Below are 19,265 nucleotides of genomic sequence, written 5' to 3' on the forward strand. Positions count from 1 at the left end.
TTATACGTCCGTACTACGGCCGGAATACGGAGAAATGTTCCCAAAATAGTGATCCGTAGTCAGGGTGTGTCAGCGTATTTTGCGCATGGCATCCTCCGTATGTAATCCGTATGGCATCCGTACTGCGAGATTTTCTCGCAGGCTTGCAAAACCGACATCTAATGGATTTATGTGCTCAAATGTTCGGGAAAACATATATACAGTACATATATATATATATGTCATTGAGACACATATATATATATTCTGTATTTAGATTTCACTCAGCGCGATATCTGTGAACAGCCGGTAATTCAATTGCCGGCTTTTCATTTCTCCTGCACAAACCCGACAGGATATGAGACATGGTTTACATATAGTAAACCATCTCATATCCCCTTTTTTTTTTGCATATTCCACACTACTAATGTTAGTAGTGTGTATGTGCAAAATTTCAGCGCTGTAGCTGCTAAAATAAAGGGTTAAATGGCGGAAAAAATTGGCATGGGCTCCCGCGCAATTTTCTCCGCCAGAATGGTAAAGCCAGTGACTGAGGGCAGATATTAATAGCCTAGAGAGGGTCCATGGTTATTGGCCCCCCCTGGCTACAAACATCTGCCCCCAGCCACCCCAGAAAAGGCACATCTGGAAGATGCGCCTATTCTGGCACTTGGCCACTCTCTTCCCACTCCCTGTAGCGTTGGGATATGGGGTAATGAAGGGTTAATGTCACCTATCCATTATTAATCCAATTGTTTGAAAGGGTTAAAACACACACACACGATTTAAAAGTATTTTAATGAAATAAACACAGCGGTTGTTTAATAATTTATTGCTCTCTCAATCCATTTGCAGGCCCTCGCTTGGCAAAATAATAAACGCACAAGATACATACCCTCAGCTGAACCGTCACGTCCCACGAGGTAATCCATCTGAAGGGGTTAAAATAATTTACAAGCAGGAGCCCTGCTAATGCAGCTGTGTGCTCGTGCTTGTAATTCCCCGGCGAATGAAGGAAATGTAGGTCATTGACCTACATTTCCTTCAGTCGCGGTGATGCGCCCCCTGGTGGATGTCCTCATATGACCTGGAGCGTGGGAAAAAGTTCCCAGGCTGCAGTTCATGAGAACATCCAGCAGGGGGCGCATCACCGCGACTCAATGTAAGTACAGATCCAGCTTTCCTTTCAGCACCCGGGGATTACAGGTACGAGCGAGTGGTTTATCGCAGCTCGTGCCTGTAATATTAGTTAACCCCTTCAGATGGATTACCTCGTTGGACGTGATAGGACATCAGAAGGTATGTATCTTGTGCGTTTATTATTTTGTCAAGCGAGGGCCTGCAAATGGATTGAGAGAGCAATAAATTATTACAACAACCTGTGTGTTTATTTCATTAAAATACTTTTAAATCATGTGTGTGTGTGTGTGTGTTTTTTAACCCTTTCAAACAATTGGATTAATAATGGATAGATGTCATAATTGACGCCTCTCCATTATTAATCTGGCTTAATGTCACCTTACAATAGCAAGGTGGCATTACCCTTCATTACCCCACATCCCACCGCTACAGGGAGTGGGAAGAGAGTGGCCAAGTGCCAGAATAGGCGCATCTTCCAGATGTGCCTTTTCTGGGGTGGCTGGGGGCAGATGTTTGTAGCCAGGGGGGCCAATAACCATGGACCCTCTCCTGGCTATTAATATCTGCCCTCAGTCACTGGCTTTACCATTCTGGCGGAGAAAATTGCGCGGGAGCCCACGCCAATTTTTTCCGCCATTTAACCCTTTATTTTAGCAGCTACAGCGCTGAAATTTTGAACATACACACTACTAACATTAGTAGTGTGGAATATGCAAAAAAATGGGGATATGAGATGGTTTACTGTATGTAAACCATGTCTCATATCCTGTCGGGTTTGTGCAGGAGAAATGAAAAGCCGGCAATTGAATTACCGACTTTTCACTAACAGCGCTGCGTATTTCTCGCAAGTCACACTGCAGGTCCGTGTGGAATCCGTATTTTTCTTGCCCCCATAGACTTTCATTGGCGATTTTTTTTGCGCAATACGCTGACAAACGCAGCATGCTGCGATTTTATACGGCCGTAGAAAGCCGTATATTACGGATCCGTAATATACGGCTGATAGGAGCAGCCCCATTGAGAATAATTGTGCCGTATGTTATGCGAGTTTTACGGACGTAGTTTCTGCGCTCTTACGTCCGTAAAACTCGCATGTGTGACGCCGGCCTTACTCATTTTTCAGTGGCCATTTGAAAAATGAAAGTGGTATGCCTAGAATTAGATAAGGGATGACTGACTGATTTATGGTGTTCACATGCTGGGGGCCCCAGTGATCCGGAGAACAGGGCTCTGGATCCATAGAATAGCTTTATCTTGAATGGAGGAGATCCTCATGCTTGACCTGTGTTCCATTCATTGTCTACGGGACTATTGAAAAGAGCTGCACACTGTAGTTGGCTTTCTCCAACGACCCATCAGGCATGAACACCACTGCTCCATTCTGAGAATCGCAGGGAGTCCCAGTTGTCGGACCGCCAGCCATCAGTAAGTTATACCCTAATCTACATATAAAGGATGATTTCCTATTCTGGAAATACCCACAGGGACCTAATTGGTTGCATTGGGCAACTACTACACTCTCCTTTTAACCAGTTTCAATACAGTAGTTGGCTTTGTACAATTTCTGCCTGTGAGAGACAACAATAAAGAGGATGTCCCATATCAGAAAATCTTGGTCCCCTTGGCAGTTAAAACAAAAACGTGCCGAGCCTGGCACTGAGCATCTACTACTGCCCCTTGTGGATAGTATTGGCTGCGGCGCTGATACAGTATAAGAATATGGGTTTATTAATAGGGGTTATCCAGGACGATTTTATTTTTTTACTGCAGGCCTAAGAACTAACAATCAGGTAGCTGCTAAGAACCTGCCTGTTGTGCCCAGAGCCAATGTCTGCCAGCATAAAGTGGTCACAGACCGCTCCTGCCAGTGGTTCAGCTGCTTCTGCTGACATCACTTACACAGATCAGCAGCTTCTCTCCTGTTCTGCTCTGTTGACGGCACGTCTTTACCGATGTCACACTGGTTATAAAGCTGGATCTCCACTGCCTAACTGCGGGGAGCCAGTTGTCAATCAGCATGACATCAGCAGTCACACTCAGTCAACAGAGAAGCCCAGAAGATGAAGAACTGCTTTGTGGACATGGAGCAGCTGAATCGCCGGCAGGATCAGTGACTCACCATTCAGAGCCACCGCCGGTAGAACAGATAGGTAATTGTCTCTGTTCACGACTACCTGCCTGTTATTTTTTAGAAAATCGTCCAGGACAACCCTGGGTGAGCTATATTATGCCTTACAAATTAAAACTACGGTAGATAGCGGTACACATTTTATTGCTCATCTGTTTTTGTGTTCTGATCGCAGACTTTTTTTTAGTTTGGTTTATTAATATATAACATGGGGGGCATACTGTCTAAGCTGATGTAAATGGTAGCTAGGAATAAACTTTATAAAAAAACAGCAGACTGGCGCTTTCTCATTGATTTCCATGGGAGAGTGGTGTGAGCATGCTCTGTGATGTGTGCAGAGAGGGGAAGGAGAGGAGATTAGGCGTCACTTACTGTAAATGGTGGAATCTGTCATATCTACATATAGTAAAACCACACAGAATGAATCTATGATGAGGCCAGAAAACTGCAACATTTCAGGAATATATTTATTTTACATTTAAAAAACCTGAAGAAGGAAAAACAAATCATAAAGTCTGAAAAATATCTGTAGCTAAAGATACTTACAATCTCATCTAACTCCAGGCCAAATTCAAAGCAGAGCTCATCAAACTCTTCATCAGCTGGAGAGGTAAAGACAGAGAAGATGATGTGCAGCCTGCGACATCAGGGAGGTGACAATCTATTACAGCTGTGCGATAACGAGTGACGCCGCCCATCACTGGCAGAAATCGCATCTTTTCAGCAGCCTTAGAAATATTTGCTGCTATCAGGACGTCTCTGTGCAAAGAGAGAATTTGCTGCCAAGGGTACGAAAGCTGTCTGGGGGCCGAACCGCTGGTATTCAATCTCCCCTGCTGCTCAGGTCTTTAATGATCGGCTGCAGCGGTGAGGTCACAAGTCCAGCAGACAACAAACACCATAGCACTGAAATACTGAGCTCAGCGGCTCTGAAGATGTAAGTGTCACCAGCTACTGGGCCCCGTGATTGGCTGCAGCGGTGATGTAGCTCCACCGCTGCAGCCAATCACTACAGACCTTGGCAGCGGTGGAGTCGCAGTCCCTGGGAGGAGGGTAATGGATTTGTCTGATAATTTAGACAGCTATGAGCAAATTACGGAATATAAATGTGTCCCGGACAAACCCTGGAACGATCGCTCGCCCCGATCCAGCGGCATCACCCGTGAGGAAGGGCCTGTGAGCGAACACTGGGGAAACTGTCATGGGCAGACGCCTTCACCCTGGCCACAACTGATGGCTCTCTACCCAGCACCATCATTCCTCCTCACCACATCCACACCGGCCGCCACCTACTGTATGTCCGGCCCAGGGCCTGGTACAGGACGTCTCTCTTCACACTGACAGTCGGCATGGCTCCGCTGCGGCGCCGGCATAGAAGGGAAAGACAGGAGGGGAAACTTTCCTCACACCGGGCTGTCCGCGGCGCCGGAAACAATATAACCGCCACTACTGACTTTCTACGTCCCGCTTTACTCTTTGTGAGCTATCTACGGCGTATGGTGTCTTATGACTGTACACTAAAAAATATACATGTCCATTAAATGCCGATTTTATTTGCATTCCCTCAACAGGCATCACCTTAGTCACCCCTACACGCTTTCCTCAGCATTGCATCACTTTCACGTGTGGACCTTCCTTTACCCAATCAGAGTAGATGACTCAGCGCTGGACCAATCACTGAGGGGAGTTGAGTGGAGGCTTGGAACGCAAGGCGGGGTCCTGATAATGTGGGATCGGAAAGTGAAGAGCCAGGTGTAATCGAGGAGGTGGCAGAGGAGCTCCGGCATGGTGCCGGCTTCTCCTGTCCTTCTGCAGTGGGGTGGGGTTGCTAGGTTACACTCTCCCAGGGCACTCCCTGTGTATATATAGAGGGCGGGGTTATGGTAACACTGCAGTCACGTGGTTGTACAGCGTGCATATACCATAGGTGCCTGTTTACACAGGGCAGGTTTTGCTTCTATAGGTCTGTGCTGTGAGATTCCGTGTACAGACCCATAAATAAACCCAATTCTGGCCTCTATCCGCTTGCTACATGGAAACACACAAGGCATTATAAATATGAATCAATGGACACAAGATGCCAGCATACCTGGACAGAAATTCCGCTAAAGACGCTAAAACGCTGCCGGAGGTTTTACCCTGCAGCATCGTCTATTACGGCTTTCTAATAGCATTTTGGTTCCGGTGTCTTTTTTTAAAGACTGTATTAATAGTGATCGTCTTCCAACAGAAGAATGGTCAGGACTTTTTTTTAACCACTTTGGAAACCTGGTGCGGTTGTAAGAAACTACAGACTGAACAGGCGTTTTATATAGTTGTGCATATGCTCATTTTTTTCTTTAGTGTTTTTTTCACGCGGAATCTACCTGAAAAAGACATTACGTGCACATACCCTAAAGCCACGTTCACACTATCACTATTTGGTCAGTATTTTACATCAGTATGTAATCCAAAACCAGGAGTGGAACAATCAGAGGAAAAGTATAATAGAAACATATGCACCACTTCTGGATTTATCGCCCACTCCTGGTTTTGGCTTACAGATACTGATGTAAAAAAAACTCAAATACTCAATGTGTGCACGCGGTCTAAGGGGGGTTTCCATAACTTCGATATTGATGACTTGTCCATAGAATATTTTATCAACTGTTCTCATCTCTGGCTGCGGTTGACTGTAAATGGAGAACAGAGCACCGCAGAGCCCTTCACTGTGTAGTGGTGACTGCTATGAATGTGAGCTGATCTGCAGTAGCCAGCGGTGGACACTATATAGGAGCTATTCATCTTGGATGACAGGACCAAGGCTTGTGGCTTTTCCACACCACCACGTCTCTCCCTATGTACACACATGAAAAGTCCTGTTAGTCTAGGGCAGCGGGGCAGGGATATAGGATGTGGGCTCTAGGTGTATCCAGGGTGCTGCTGTCTTCATTAGTTTATATATCAGAACTGCAGCTATTTCCTCTTCATCTGGTTTCCTCCTTACCTACAGCTTATTTTCTCTGAAGTCCTTGAGATGATCCACACTGTGGAGATCTGTGTACATCCCGCTCCCTCCTGTTATCTCTAAGGGCCCGTTCAGACAGGGGCAAAACTGATAGCATAAGGACAGCACACTGACCGATGCAAGTCAATGTGGTTGTTCAAATGAACATTATTATACACAGAGCGGAGCGTGCAGCTCCATGTATTGCTGTGCGGCCGCACGCTCTGGAGTGCCGGCACCAGAGCAGGGTTTTAACCTGCGAGACTCGGACGTATTTCTCGCAAGTGAGAAGGAGCCCTTAGGGATCTCCTCCCAGACCTGGATTAATGCATCAGTCGGCTCCTGGACAGTCTGTGTTGCAACATGGCATTGGTGGATGGAATGAGACTTGATGTGATGTCCCAGATGTATTCAATTGGATTCAGGTCTGGGGAACGGGCGGGCCAGTCTATAGCATCAGTGCCTTCATCATGCAGTACCTGCTGACATACTTCAGCCACTTGAGGCCTAGCGCTGTTATGCATCAGAGGGAACCCAGGGCCCACTGCACCTACATATGGTCTCTCAATAGGTCTGAGGATCTCATCCCGGTACCTAATGCCAATTGGGTCTGCCAATCTTGGTGTTCTCTGTCAAATCTCAATCGCCTTGCATGGTGTTAGGCTGTAAGCACAATACCCACTTCTGGTCGTCGGACCCTTAGTGCCACAGCTCACATTGATGTGCCATCGTGGATGAGCTGCACTACCTGAGCAACTTCTGTGGGTTGTAGACACAGCCTCATGCTACTGTACAGTACATCTAGGGGTGAGAGCAATGACAAAATGCAAAAGTGACCAAAACAACAGCTATAAAGGATGAGAACAGAAATGGTCTATGGTCATCCCTTGCAGAACCACTCCTTTATAGGTGTTGTCTTGCTAATTGCCTATCATTTTTACCTGCTGTCTTTTCCATTTGCACAACAGCAGGAGAAATTGATTCACAATCGGTGTTGCTTCATAACTGGACAGGTTGATTTCACAGAAGTTTAATTGACTTGGAGTTACATTGTGTTGTCTAAGTGTTCCTTTTATTTTTTTAAGCAGTGTACTTAATGGGTGCATTAAAAATACTGATGCCATACAGTCAGTTTTGTTATCGATCCATTATAATTAAAATAGAAAACTATTTGGCCTTTTATTATTTGTTTAAATTGTTGATGTAAAAACCAGATGTAATTTGGAGGTGAAAACAGACATATGGATAACTGTGGTAGTCCAACTCACATGGTGGTATACAGAGGTAGAAAATAGGAACACTGTCTCTTTAATACTCTGGTTTCATATAACTGACGCCATTAAGCTCAGTGACACATATCTCCCCTCTAGTACCTTACCAGTGACTTTGTCACATATCCCCCCCCTTTGCCCAAAGCCGGCAGTTTTGGCACCTTCACTCGCTAAGCAGGGGAGTCTGGCCAGGGCATCTGCGTTCCCGTGCAACTTTCCTGGCATATGCTCGACGTGAAAAATGAAATCTTGGAGGCCTAAGAACCATCTAGTTACCCGAGCATTTTTACTCTTCTTTTCCCTCAACCACGTCAGAGGGGCATGGTCAGATACCAGCTTAAACCTACAGCCTAGCAGGTAGTACCTCAGGGTATTTACGGCCCACTTTATGGCTAAGCGCTCCTCGACGATGGCATAGTTTCTCACATGAAGAGAGCTCCTGGATGGATATAAGATGGGATGCTCCTCCCTATTCACTTCCTGAGACAGCACAGCTCCCAAGCCGACTTCTGACGCATCTGTCTGGACGATGAACTCCTTGCTGACGTCTGGTGCGACCAGAACCGGGTGTTTACACAGAGCCTGCTTCAGTTCCTGGAAAGCCATCTGAGTCTCAGCAGACCATTTGATCAACGGCAATCTTGTGCCTTGAAGGAGGTCTGTCAACGGTGTGGCAATCATGGTGAACCTTGGGATAAACCGCCTGTCTTAACCCACAATTCCAAGAAACGCCTTCACTTGCTTTTTGGAAAGCAATTGTGGCCATTTCTGGATTGCCTCAATCTTGTTCATCTGGGGCTTGAGTTTGCCCTCCCCGACGACATAGCCAAGGTATTTGGCCTCCTCCTTCCTGATGGCACTTTTTTGGGGTTTATGGTAAACGCCTCATTCCTCAACGCATCCCAGACTGCCTGTACCTTTGGTAGATGAGCACCGCAAGCAGGGCTGAAGACCATAATGTCATCTACAGTAGGTAGGCTGCGGTATACTTATGGGGAGCCAGGACCCGATCTGTTGCCCTCTGGAAGGTTCCTGGGGCCTCCTGTAGTCCGAAGGGCATCCTGGTGTATTGGAAACACCCATCAGGCGTCGAGAAGGCCGTCTTCTCGGCACTCTGGGACATGGGGATCTGCCAGTAGCCCTTCGCCAGGTCGAGGGTGGTGATGTGCCTCACGGTTCCCAGTCTCAATGAGTTTGTCCACACGGAGCATTGGATATGCATCACATTTGGAGACCTCATTCAGCTTGCGATAATCATTGCAAAATCGCCACTCACTGTCGGGCTTCGGCACGAGGACGATGGGACTCAACCATCCACTTTTCGACTCCTCAATCACCCCAAGGTCTAACATCCTCTTCACCTTATTAGCTATCACCTCCCGATGTGCTTCTGGAATTCTATAGGGCCTGAGGTTTACCCTTACGTGTGGCTTTTTCAACATGTCATGCTCGACTACTTTAGTATGCCCTGGCAACTCCAAGAACAGGTCATGGTCCTGCTGCAACAATTCCCGACACTGTTGTCTCTGGGCCCACGTTAGCGTCTCTGCAATGGTGACATCGTCTACTGTGGCTTTTCAATTGGCTCCCAGGCAAGGGATTTCCAGTGACTCCCGATCTCGCCATGGCATGAGCAAGTTCACATGGTATATTTGGTGCAGCTTCCTTTGGCCTGACTGGTATACCTTGTAATTCACCTCGCTCAGTTTTTCCACCACCTCATATGGGCCTTGCCACTTGGCTAAGAACTTGCTGTCCACCGTGGGGATAAGCACCAGCATGCGGTCCCCAGGCTGGAACTGACTCATTCTCGCTGAAAGGTTATACACCCTTGCCTGTGACTCCTGTTCATGGCGAATATGCTCCTTCATGATGGGCTTTACTTTCGCCATCCTCTCCTGCAACTGGGCGACATGCTCTATGACGCTCCAGTGTGGCGTGACCTCAGCTTTCCAGGTTTCTTTGGCGATGTCCAGGAGCCCTCGCGGATGTCGACCATACAGGAGCTCGAACGGCGAGAAGCCAGTAGAGGCTTGTGGAACTTCTCTGATTGAGAAGAGCAGAAACAGAAGCAGGTAGTCCCAGTCTCGACCATCATTTTCAATGACCTTCCTGAGCATCGCCTTCCAGGTCTTATTGAAGCGGTCTACTAGGCCATCTGTCTGCGGGTGGTAGACTGAGGTTCACAGCTGGGCAATCTGAAGGACCTTACACAACTCCCTCATTACCTTGCTCATGAAAGGGGTTCTCTGGTCTGTCAAAATCTCGTTCGGCAGCCCCGTCTGTACAAAAATATGAACACGTTCCCGGGCAATACTCTTGGCCGAAGAATTTCTTAGTAGTACTGCTTCAGGGTACCAGGTCGCATAGTCCATGACGACTAAGATGTATTGGTGTCCTCATGCAGACTTAACTAGAGGACCCACTAGATCCATGGCAGTCCTCTGAAATGTGACCTCTATCACAGTTAACATAACTAGGGGATTTCAGAAGTGAGTAGAGGGAGCAGTTATCTGTCAGGTGGGGCAGGACCTACAATAATTTAGGATATCCTGGTAACACCACCGGCCGGTAGACCCTCTGCCTTATTCTCTCCTGTGTTTTCTCTACCCTCAGATGTCCCCCAAAACATGTGAATGGGCCATGTCTAAACCTTCTGCCGGTAGGGACCTGAAACCAACAGCTGCTTCACTATCTCCCCTCCCCTTAGTGTGGTCACCCGATAGAGTAACTTGCTATTGACTGAAAGTGGGGGTACCTGGTGTCAGCCCCGGCTCTTGAGCAACCCCATCTATCACAGACACATTTTCAAATGCACATTTTAGTGTAAGATCCCGCATTTGAGCAGAGCCGATATTTTCCCCATAAACCCCCAGATCAGGAACCTCGGCCTCACTGTCCCCCGTCTCATCCTCGTTACCCACTAGTACACACAAGGGGAACTCCTCCACCATTGGCTGTGGCGTGGATTGATCTGGGTTGAGTTGGCCTTTCCCAACAAGTCGCAAAACAGGCTGAAGTCCCACCCAATTATCACAGGGTGTAGCAAGTCTCTCACAATTCCGACCTCATGAGACTCAGTTTTACAGTTGGTTTTTATATACACTCTGGCAACGGGGTAGTTCTTGGCATCGCCGTGGACACAGCAGACACCCATGCGTTTCCCTTGGATCAACTGGTGGGGGAGTGTGGCCCTTATCAGGGTCACCAAACTCCCCGAGTCCAATAATCCTGACACCAGCACCCCATTTATGGTCACGGGACATGACTGCGGCCCATTTCCGGGTTGATGGTCCACACTGCAAGAGGAATAAGCATAATACGAGCAGCGCCTGCCTAGGCTGCAAAACATCTGCTCCGGTAGGGAGTAGATAAATCTGTCCATTACCATCGTATGGGCTGGGGTGGAGGACTCCGGCTGCAACCATTTCTGCACCAGATGCAGCAAGTCGAACATTTGAGAGCGAGGCGGTTTTTCTCCGCAATACGCCCAGTGACGAACATTTTGTGCGCTGACAGACTTAGTCACCCCAGTATCTCAGTTTTAAGTTTGCCATACTCCCAGGCATCTTGTAAGGCCAGGTCATAATAAGCCTTCTGGGGATCACCAGTTAAATAGGGGGCCAGCACCTCCGCCCACTGGTCTAGCGGCAGTCTCTCGCTCCGCTCCCCGCTCAAAAACAGAAATGCCTCTATATCATCACCCGGGGTAATTTTCTGCATCACTCATCTTACCGCCTTCCGGAGATTCGTGGCATCACCTGGTTTGTGGAACGGGCTTCCAGTCTCCCACGAACCGCCTCGGCAAGCAACTCGATCTGCTGCTGCTGTAGTCTGAACTGGTCCTGATGCTGTTGCTGCTGCTGCTGCATCTGCTGGATAAGCAACTTACTCGTCTCCTGATGTGCCAGCTGTTGTTGCTGCTGCGCGTTCACCAAATGCTTAATCAGGTCCTTCATCTTGTCTGTCGTCTCCCGGCTTATGGCTGCCTTTACCCAGGACATGCAGTTTGTCCACTGCTGCTACTCATGTTCCTGGAACGTTGCCCGCATTCAAAACACTTGTGGTAGTCCAACTCACGTGGCGGTATACAGAGGTAGAAAATAGGAACACCGTTTCTTTGACTCTTCAGTTGGTTTATTGTATTGCGCCATAAACCAACAGGAAGGGAAAAGAAATGCAGCTTTTCCAGCTAAAACATAAAACAAAAACAAAAAACATTGCAACACAGTCTATAGGCATGCGAGTGGCACCCTGCTCTGGAGCAATACAGGTTCAGTCTTTCTTCAGATCGCAAAAACCACTGGAGACTCCTCTCTCCAGCCTAGCTGAACCCAGACTTCCTGTAGAGCTCATTTATAAAAGGGAACCTGTCAGCAGGATTGTGCACAGTAACCTACACACAGTGTCAGGTCGGCGCCATTATACTGATTAAAATGATACCTTGGTTGATGAAATCTGCCTTACAATTGTTTCTTAATGTTTATTTTCAGTTTTGTGTTAATGAGATTCTCGTGCCCTAAGGTGGGGGTTGCGATATGTGGTGCTCTGATTAGCTATTCATAATGCAAACTGCTGACAGGTCACTGATCCCTCACTGACCTACTGTCATGTCGGACGCTGTTCAGACCAGGTCGTTCGACAGACAGCGGTAATTCCGCTTTTGTCCACTATGCGCTCATTGGCGTCGGCTAGATTTTATCTAGCTGGTCCGGGGTTAATTTACCTGGTGCTCGGATTGGAAGCTGGGCCATGCCCACTGCCTTTAAATAGTTCTCCTGAACATTGGGCATCGCCGATTATAGCTTCTGTCTTGTGCGTGGTTATCTCGGTCTGGAGTGGTGAGCTAAGTAGTTGGAGTATCGTTGCTGGTGGTGTATTTCCCTTTGTCTTATTATCTCCTTCCCATGTTTGTAATTGTTTTGCCCTTTGCATTTATAGTGTATTCCTGAGTGCGGCGTGGTGCTCATTTTTCCGTTATCCTTGTCTGTGCTAACTGTGGGTATTGGAGTGTGGTCTCTTCACTGGTGGGGGGGTGGTGGTTTCAGCCTAGGGTTGAAACAGGAGATAGGGCGAGGGTGGAGGCCCAAACATGCACACCATCAGTGTAAACTCTGGGAGAGGGTCAGTCAGGGTTTCCCTAGTCTGAGGGAAATCGCAGGGGCCCGGGTTATTAGCTCTTTCCTACCTAGGTCTCCCGTGACATTTAACCCAGTAGCGTACCGGTTGGAGCTTCCTACGGTGTATAAAATACACAACGTGTTCCACAGATCGTTGTTAAAGAAGGTTGTGGGTCTTGTGGACGCGACAGCAATGCCTTCTCCAGTCTTGGTGGATGGTAATTTGGAATTTGAAGTCTCCAAGGAGGTTGACTCTCGTGTAGTGCGCCGCACTTTACAGTACTTGGTACACTGGCGTGGTTATGGGCCTGAGGAGAGGTCCTGGGTACCAGCCCCGGACGTTCATGCGGATCGGCTGGTCAGGTTGTTTCACCGCCGCCATCCGGACAAACCGGGTCCTATAAGCCGTGAGGGCCCTGGGGTCCCTCGTAGAAGGCGGGGTACTGTCATGTCGGATGCTGTTCAGACCAGGTCGTCTGACAGACAGCGGTAATTCCGCTTTTGTCCACTATGCGCTCATTGGCGTCGGCTAGATTTTATCTAGCTGGTCCGGGGTTAATTTGCCTGGTGCTCGGATTGGAAGCTGGGCCATGCCCACTGCCTTTAAATAGTTCTCCTGAACATTGGGCGTCGCCGATTATAGCTTCTGTCTTGTGCGTGGTTATCTCGGTCTGGAGTGGTGAGCTAAGTAGTTGGAGTATCGTTGCTGGTGGTGTATTTCCCTTTGTCTTATTATCTCCTTCCCATATTTGTATTTGTTTTGCCCTTTGCATTTATAGTGTATTCCTGAGTGACTGCGGCGTGGTGCTTATTTTTCCGTTATCCTTGTCTGTGCTAACTGTGGGTATTGGAGTGTGGTGTCTTCACTGGTGGGGTGGTGGTGGTTTCAGCCTAGGGTTGAAACAGGAGATAGGGCGAGGGTGGAGGCCCAGACATGCACACCATCAGTGTAAACTCTGGGAGAGGGTCAGTCAGGGTTTCCCTAGTATGAGGGAAATCGCAGGGGCCCGGGTTATTAGCTCTTTCCTACCTAGGTCTCCCGTGACACCTGCCCCTTAGTTTGGATAATGAATATACTGTATGTACATAGTGGAGGGAAAAAACCGCTTCTGCAGGCATGTGTACCTTGCTCTTAATCCCTTTTGCCGATTTAATTGAGCGAGGACAAAAAAAGGCCAATTTGAAAATGGTGTCTGCCGCGCCTGCGCAGTAGCAGCTATCGGTGTGTATAGATTCGATAGCTGCATCAAAAACTACAAGATAGAATTTCAAGGATATGTGCACACGTTTTTTCTTTAATCGTTTTTGAAGTGGAACATATTTCAGAAAAACGCTAGCAGCGTTTTCCCTCAGTCTTTTCTGACTCCCTTTTTGACGTGTTTGCCATTGTTTTATTTATTATTCAGTACAGAACATAGTGGTAATAAATTCAAGCAGAAGCCACCAGAAGAATGGTTAGGTCACTTCTTTTAGCCTCATTACAGTTTTTGATGTCTGAAGAAATTAACCCCTTCCCAACATGCGCCGTACATGTACTGCACTTCGGGAGCTGCGTTCCCGCAAAGAGCAGTACAGGTAAGGCACACCGATCGCGCGGCATCATGCTGAGTGCCGCGAAGACCCCACAGCAATGCCGACGATTGTGGGAATTTAACCCCTCTGATGCCGCTGTCACTAGTGACAGCGACGTCGAGGAGCATCGCGCAGGGAATGGGCTCCCTACGTGCTTCCGCAATGCGATCGCGTTGTCCTGATGGTGTCCATGGAGACCCCCGGCTGCAAGATGGCCACAGAGTCCTATAGGGAGCTTCTCTGTGCCTTCTCATAACAGGGCCTTAGACGCCTCCTTCCCTGTTGTCAGTCGCTCCTCTAATGTTCTGCAGTGCAGATGCATTGCAGAACATCAGATCAGCGATCTGATGTAGTACAGTGATGTTCCATCCTGGGACAATGTAAAAAAGTTAAAAAAAATATTAGAAAGTGTAAAAATATATTTTTTAAAAAATTCCCAAATAAAGAAAAAAACAAACAAATATTTTTCCAATAAATACATGACTGCGTATCGCCAAGATTGGTCCTTAGTGATGCTGTAAAGTTCCTACCCCAGACCACATTCCCCAAAATTATTCTTCCTCCCATTCGAATTAAAACATGACCACTATTTCTTTGGATAAATTGGCCACAGCGGGCATTTTTATTAACAAAACAAACATAAATAACACCATTTATACAATAGTATAAAAAACTTGAGGGGAGAGTTCTTGGAGCTAATAAATCTGGCACCCAATAGGCAAAAGCCCACACCAACTTTTAAACGAAAACCTTCTTTACCCTCAGCCGTAACCACCAGCTCGAGGGCATCATGTAACCCATTTTCCGGGCAAACAAACCCCAAAGCTCCCGAGGTAAACTCCCCGTCCAGAGCCCGTAAATCAAAGCCAGATCAGCCCCATAAAACACCAACTCCAAGAACCCCACCCCCCGCCAACCACGAGCAGCCCTGATCACCTCAGGCTCGCGAGTGCCCCACCACCGCCACTGCTCTCTCCACTCCTTCCTGTATGGCTAGCGTCCACAAATCCAAACCGATATCATTTAAATGAACACTGTCATTCCTCCAAAAATTTCCCACGCCAGCCTCCAATTCAAAATGCCGAACTGCCACACCCCCGTTCCGGGAGACAAAACTTGCCACGGCCCTGTTCAGCTTCACCCGGGCCCTATTGATCCCCTTATGGGAACGTACCGCCCACCACATTTTTCTCGGCACAATGTCAGACCAGACTGTCACCATCCCCGGAAAGGATACCCACAATCTCAAAAAGTCAAAACGGATATCCCGAATCACTCCCTCACCAGCTTAGACCCCAAGTCATTCCCGCCCAAATGCACTACAACAATGTCCGGGGAACGATCCCAACGAGCAGCGCGGGAAAACTCAGACAATATCCTGCACCACAACATGCCCCGAAATCCCAGCCATCGAACCACCACCGAATCTCTCTTAAAACCCAGTTGCCTACCATCTCGCCTAGCATCAGCACTGATCGCACCCCAATGAACAAAAGAGTGTCCGAATATCTAGGCCAACAGGGGCATCCGAATGTAAAATATAATCACAATTAATACCAACCAAACAAGGACCCCGCCTCCCCATCATGGTAATCCCCATCAACGCCGAACATAAGACAGATACCAATTAGACGTCCACCTGCCAATACGCCGAATAACCTCCAGCCCCAAACCCAAACCAACAGCCTCAGATGCCGCCCCAATTCTAAATGAGTGTGACCCAAAGGAAAATGGGTCAAGACCTAACAATGTTAAACCTTTTTTTAACACCGCCGTGAACTGAAACCGCGACAAAAACTCACCCTGTCGGTGCCGTAAAAGTGGGCCAGACCTACCAGGCCACAATCTATATATATAATTGTCTAAGGGTTTTTCCATCTGTCTGTCTGTCTGTCTTTCTGTCCTGGAAATCCCGCGTCTCTGATTGGTCGAGGCCGCCAGGCCTCGACCAATCAGCGACGGGCACAGCATGGCGATGATGATGTCATAATGGAAATCCCGCGTCTGATTGGTCGAGGCCGCCAGGCCTCGACCAATCAGCGACGGGCACAGTATCGACGTAGATGTCATAATGGTTGCCATGGCGATGATGATGTGATAAAGGTTGCCTCGACCAATCAGCGACGGGCACAGTCTGCCGCGAATTCTGGAATCATCATTTGTCCATATACTACGGGGACATGCATATTCTAGAATACCCGATGCGTTCGAATCGGGCCACAGTCTAGTCCCCAATAATCCTCCAAACACCGATGCGGGCACATCAAACCCCCAACCACCTTCCCTAACACCACACATTTTCCTTTACCCAACTGATCGGTTTTCGACCATCTAATCCAAAAGGCGATCCCTCCAGCCCAAAATTCCATATCCTCCGCTAACAAGCCCCCCGCCTTAACCTTATTAGGGGACACCAGCTCTCCGAGTCTCAAAGCCCTGAAAAAAGCCAATAAAAGGCCAACCGAAACAAAACAGCCTCAAAGTGAGAACTACAAATTCCCCCCAACGCCTCCCCCAAACGCTCCAACATCCCAAAGGATACAGGCCTACGCGTATCGCAAGTCGAAGAACCCCTCTGAACACCTCTTAACGCCTGCCGAATCAAGAAATCCTTTGTAACATCCACGGAACCTTGAAGCTTGAACCCAAAAGCCAAACCAGCTATAAATTTGTTCAACTTCGAAACCGACCAACCCCATTCCTCCACCGACCCAATCAAAAGCAAAACCGCCATGACTTTATCACCATCTGATTCTACCGTACCCAACTGTTCCAACCACCGTTCCCACATATGCCACGACAATTCATAACCCGACCACATCCGTCCCGACACCGAAGCCTGTATCAACCGACCGCCTCGTCCGCAACGATCCGCCACAAATGAGAAGGGCATGTTGTTCCTGCATCCTCCGCGTCTGGTGCCAACTCCCGGAAACGCTCCCACTGCAAACGAGACAAAGCATCCGCTATAGAGTTTTGAACGCCAGGAACATGTACCGCCAAAATCCATGCATTCAACTCCAGGCAACGCAGTACCAACTCCCAAACCAGTCTGATTACCGGGGGAGAGGAAGAAGAAAGACTATTAATCACCGCCACCACACTCAAGTTATCGCAATGGAAACGTACCCGCCTATCTTTGAACTTACTGCCCCAAATAAACACTGAGACCACAATGGGAAACAGCTCAAGCAACGCCAAATTTTTTGTTAAACCCGGTTTCGCACCACCAATCAGGCCACCCGCCAACACTCCATTTTCCTCCGCAATAGGCCCCGTAGCCGACACTGCCTGCTGCGTCCGTAAAAATCTCGCAGTCATAATCATTCAAATCTTCCTGTTGAATCAAAGCCCTGCCATTATAATTTTCCAAAAAACGACGCCAGATAACTAAATCCTCCCTATGCTCTTTATTCAAACGAATAAAATGATGTGCCGCCCGCACTCCAGCAGTCGCTCTGGATAATCTCCGGCAAAATATTCTACCCATAGGCATGATACGGCATGCAAAATTCAAACTTCCCAACAGCGATTGCAACTCTTTCAACGTAACCTTGCGCAACTTTTCACATCTCAACACCTACTGCCGTAAAGACGACAACTTATCCTCGGGCAGCCTACACTCCATCTTCTCTGAATCTATAAGAATACCCAGAAAGCTCAACACCGTGCAAGGGCCCTCCGTTTTCTCCTGCGCCAACGGCACACCAAAATGTCCCGCCACCCATTCCATGGTAGCCAGCAAATTGTCACACAACAAAGAATCCGGCGGGCCGACAAACAAAAAATCATCCAAGTAGTGGATTACAGCCGGAACCTGTGAAACATCTCGAACCACCCACTCTAGAAAAGTGCTAAAGGACTCAAACAGCGAGCACAAAATCGAACAGCCCATAGGTAGTGTTAAGCGATACCGTCCGATACTTGAAAGTATCGGTATCGGATAGTATCGGCCGATACCCGAAAAGTATCGGATATCGCCGATACCCGATACCAATACAAGTCAATGGGACACCAAGTATCGGAAGGTATCCTGTATGGTTCCCAGGGTCTGAAGGAGAGGAAACTCTCCTTCAGGCCCTGGGATCCATATTAATGTGTAAAATAAAGAATAAAAATAAAAAATATTGATATACTCACCTCTCTGACGCAGCCTGGACCTTACCGATGTAACCGGCAGCTTCCGTTCCTAAGAATGAGCGCTTGAAAGACCTTAGATGACGTCGCGGCTTGTGATTGGTCACGTGAGCGGTCACGTGACCGCCACGCGACCAATCACAAGCCGCAACGTCATCTAAGGTCTTTCAAGCGCTCATTCTTAGGAACGGAAGCTGCCGGTTACATCGGTAAGGTCCAGGCTGCGTCGGAGAGGTGAGTATATCAATATTTTTTATTTTTATTCTTTATTTTACACATTAATATCGATCCCGATACCGATTCCCGATATCACGAAAGTATCGGATCTCGGTATCGGAATTCCGATACCGCAAATATCGGCCGATACCCGATACTTGCGGTATCGGAATGCTCAACACTACCCATAGGCAAACACCTATCCAAATAAAAACCCCCATTCCAAAAACACCCCAACAGCGGAATGCTATCAGGGTGAACCGGAAGCAATCGAAAAGCCGATTCAACGTCTGTCTTAGCCATTAACGTACCAGCGCCATACCTACGCACCCATTGTACCGCAGCATCATAAGAAGTATATACCACGGAGCAAAGCTCTTCAGCGATGCCGTCATTAACTGACTGGCCCTTTGGATATGACAGGTGTTGAATCAAACAAAACTTATTAGGCTCCTTCTTAGGAACCACCCCCAAAGGCGAAATGTCCACTCCCTCCACAGGTAAACAACTAAACGGACCCGCCATTCGCCCCAACTCAACCTCTTTCGCCAATTTTGCCGTAACTACATCCGCCTGTAAATTAGCCGACCTCAAGTTCTTTTTTGAAAATGGGATAGCATGCGTAGGATGAGGAATCCGAAAACCCTCAGAAAAACCTTCCCAAAGTAACCTCGCCTTTTCCCGATCCGGGTACCTATTTAGATAGGGGGCCATCT

General features: G+C 47.9%; 1 protein-coding gene across 1 annotated transcript in view; it reads right to left on the reverse strand.

The window, feature by feature from the left end:
* FARSB (phenylalanyl-tRNA synthetase subunit beta) overlaps window positions 1-4,743 on the reverse strand; it is a 78,454-nt gene extending 73,711 nt beyond the window's left edge. Inside the window, exons 1-2 of the mRNA XM_077290879.1 lie at window positions 4,541-4,743; window positions 3,794-3,849 (exon numbers count right to left, since the gene is read on the reverse strand). Of these exons, the coding sequence (XP_077146994.1) occupies window positions 3,794-3,849; window positions 4,541-4,598 (114 nt within the window). The 5' untranslated portion in view covers window positions 4,599-4,743. The remainder of the gene's footprint in view (window positions 1-3,793; window positions 3,850-4,540) is intronic.
* Between the last annotated feature and the right edge of the window lie 14,522 nt (window positions 4,744-19,265).

This window comes from Ranitomeya variabilis, chromosome 2 (genome assembly GCF_051348905.1).
Source record: "Ranitomeya variabilis isolate aRanVar5 chromosome 2, aRanVar5.hap1, whole genome shotgun sequence".
Taxonomy (NCBI): Eukaryota; Metazoa; Chordata; class Amphibia; order Anura; family Dendrobatidae; genus Ranitomeya; species Ranitomeya variabilis.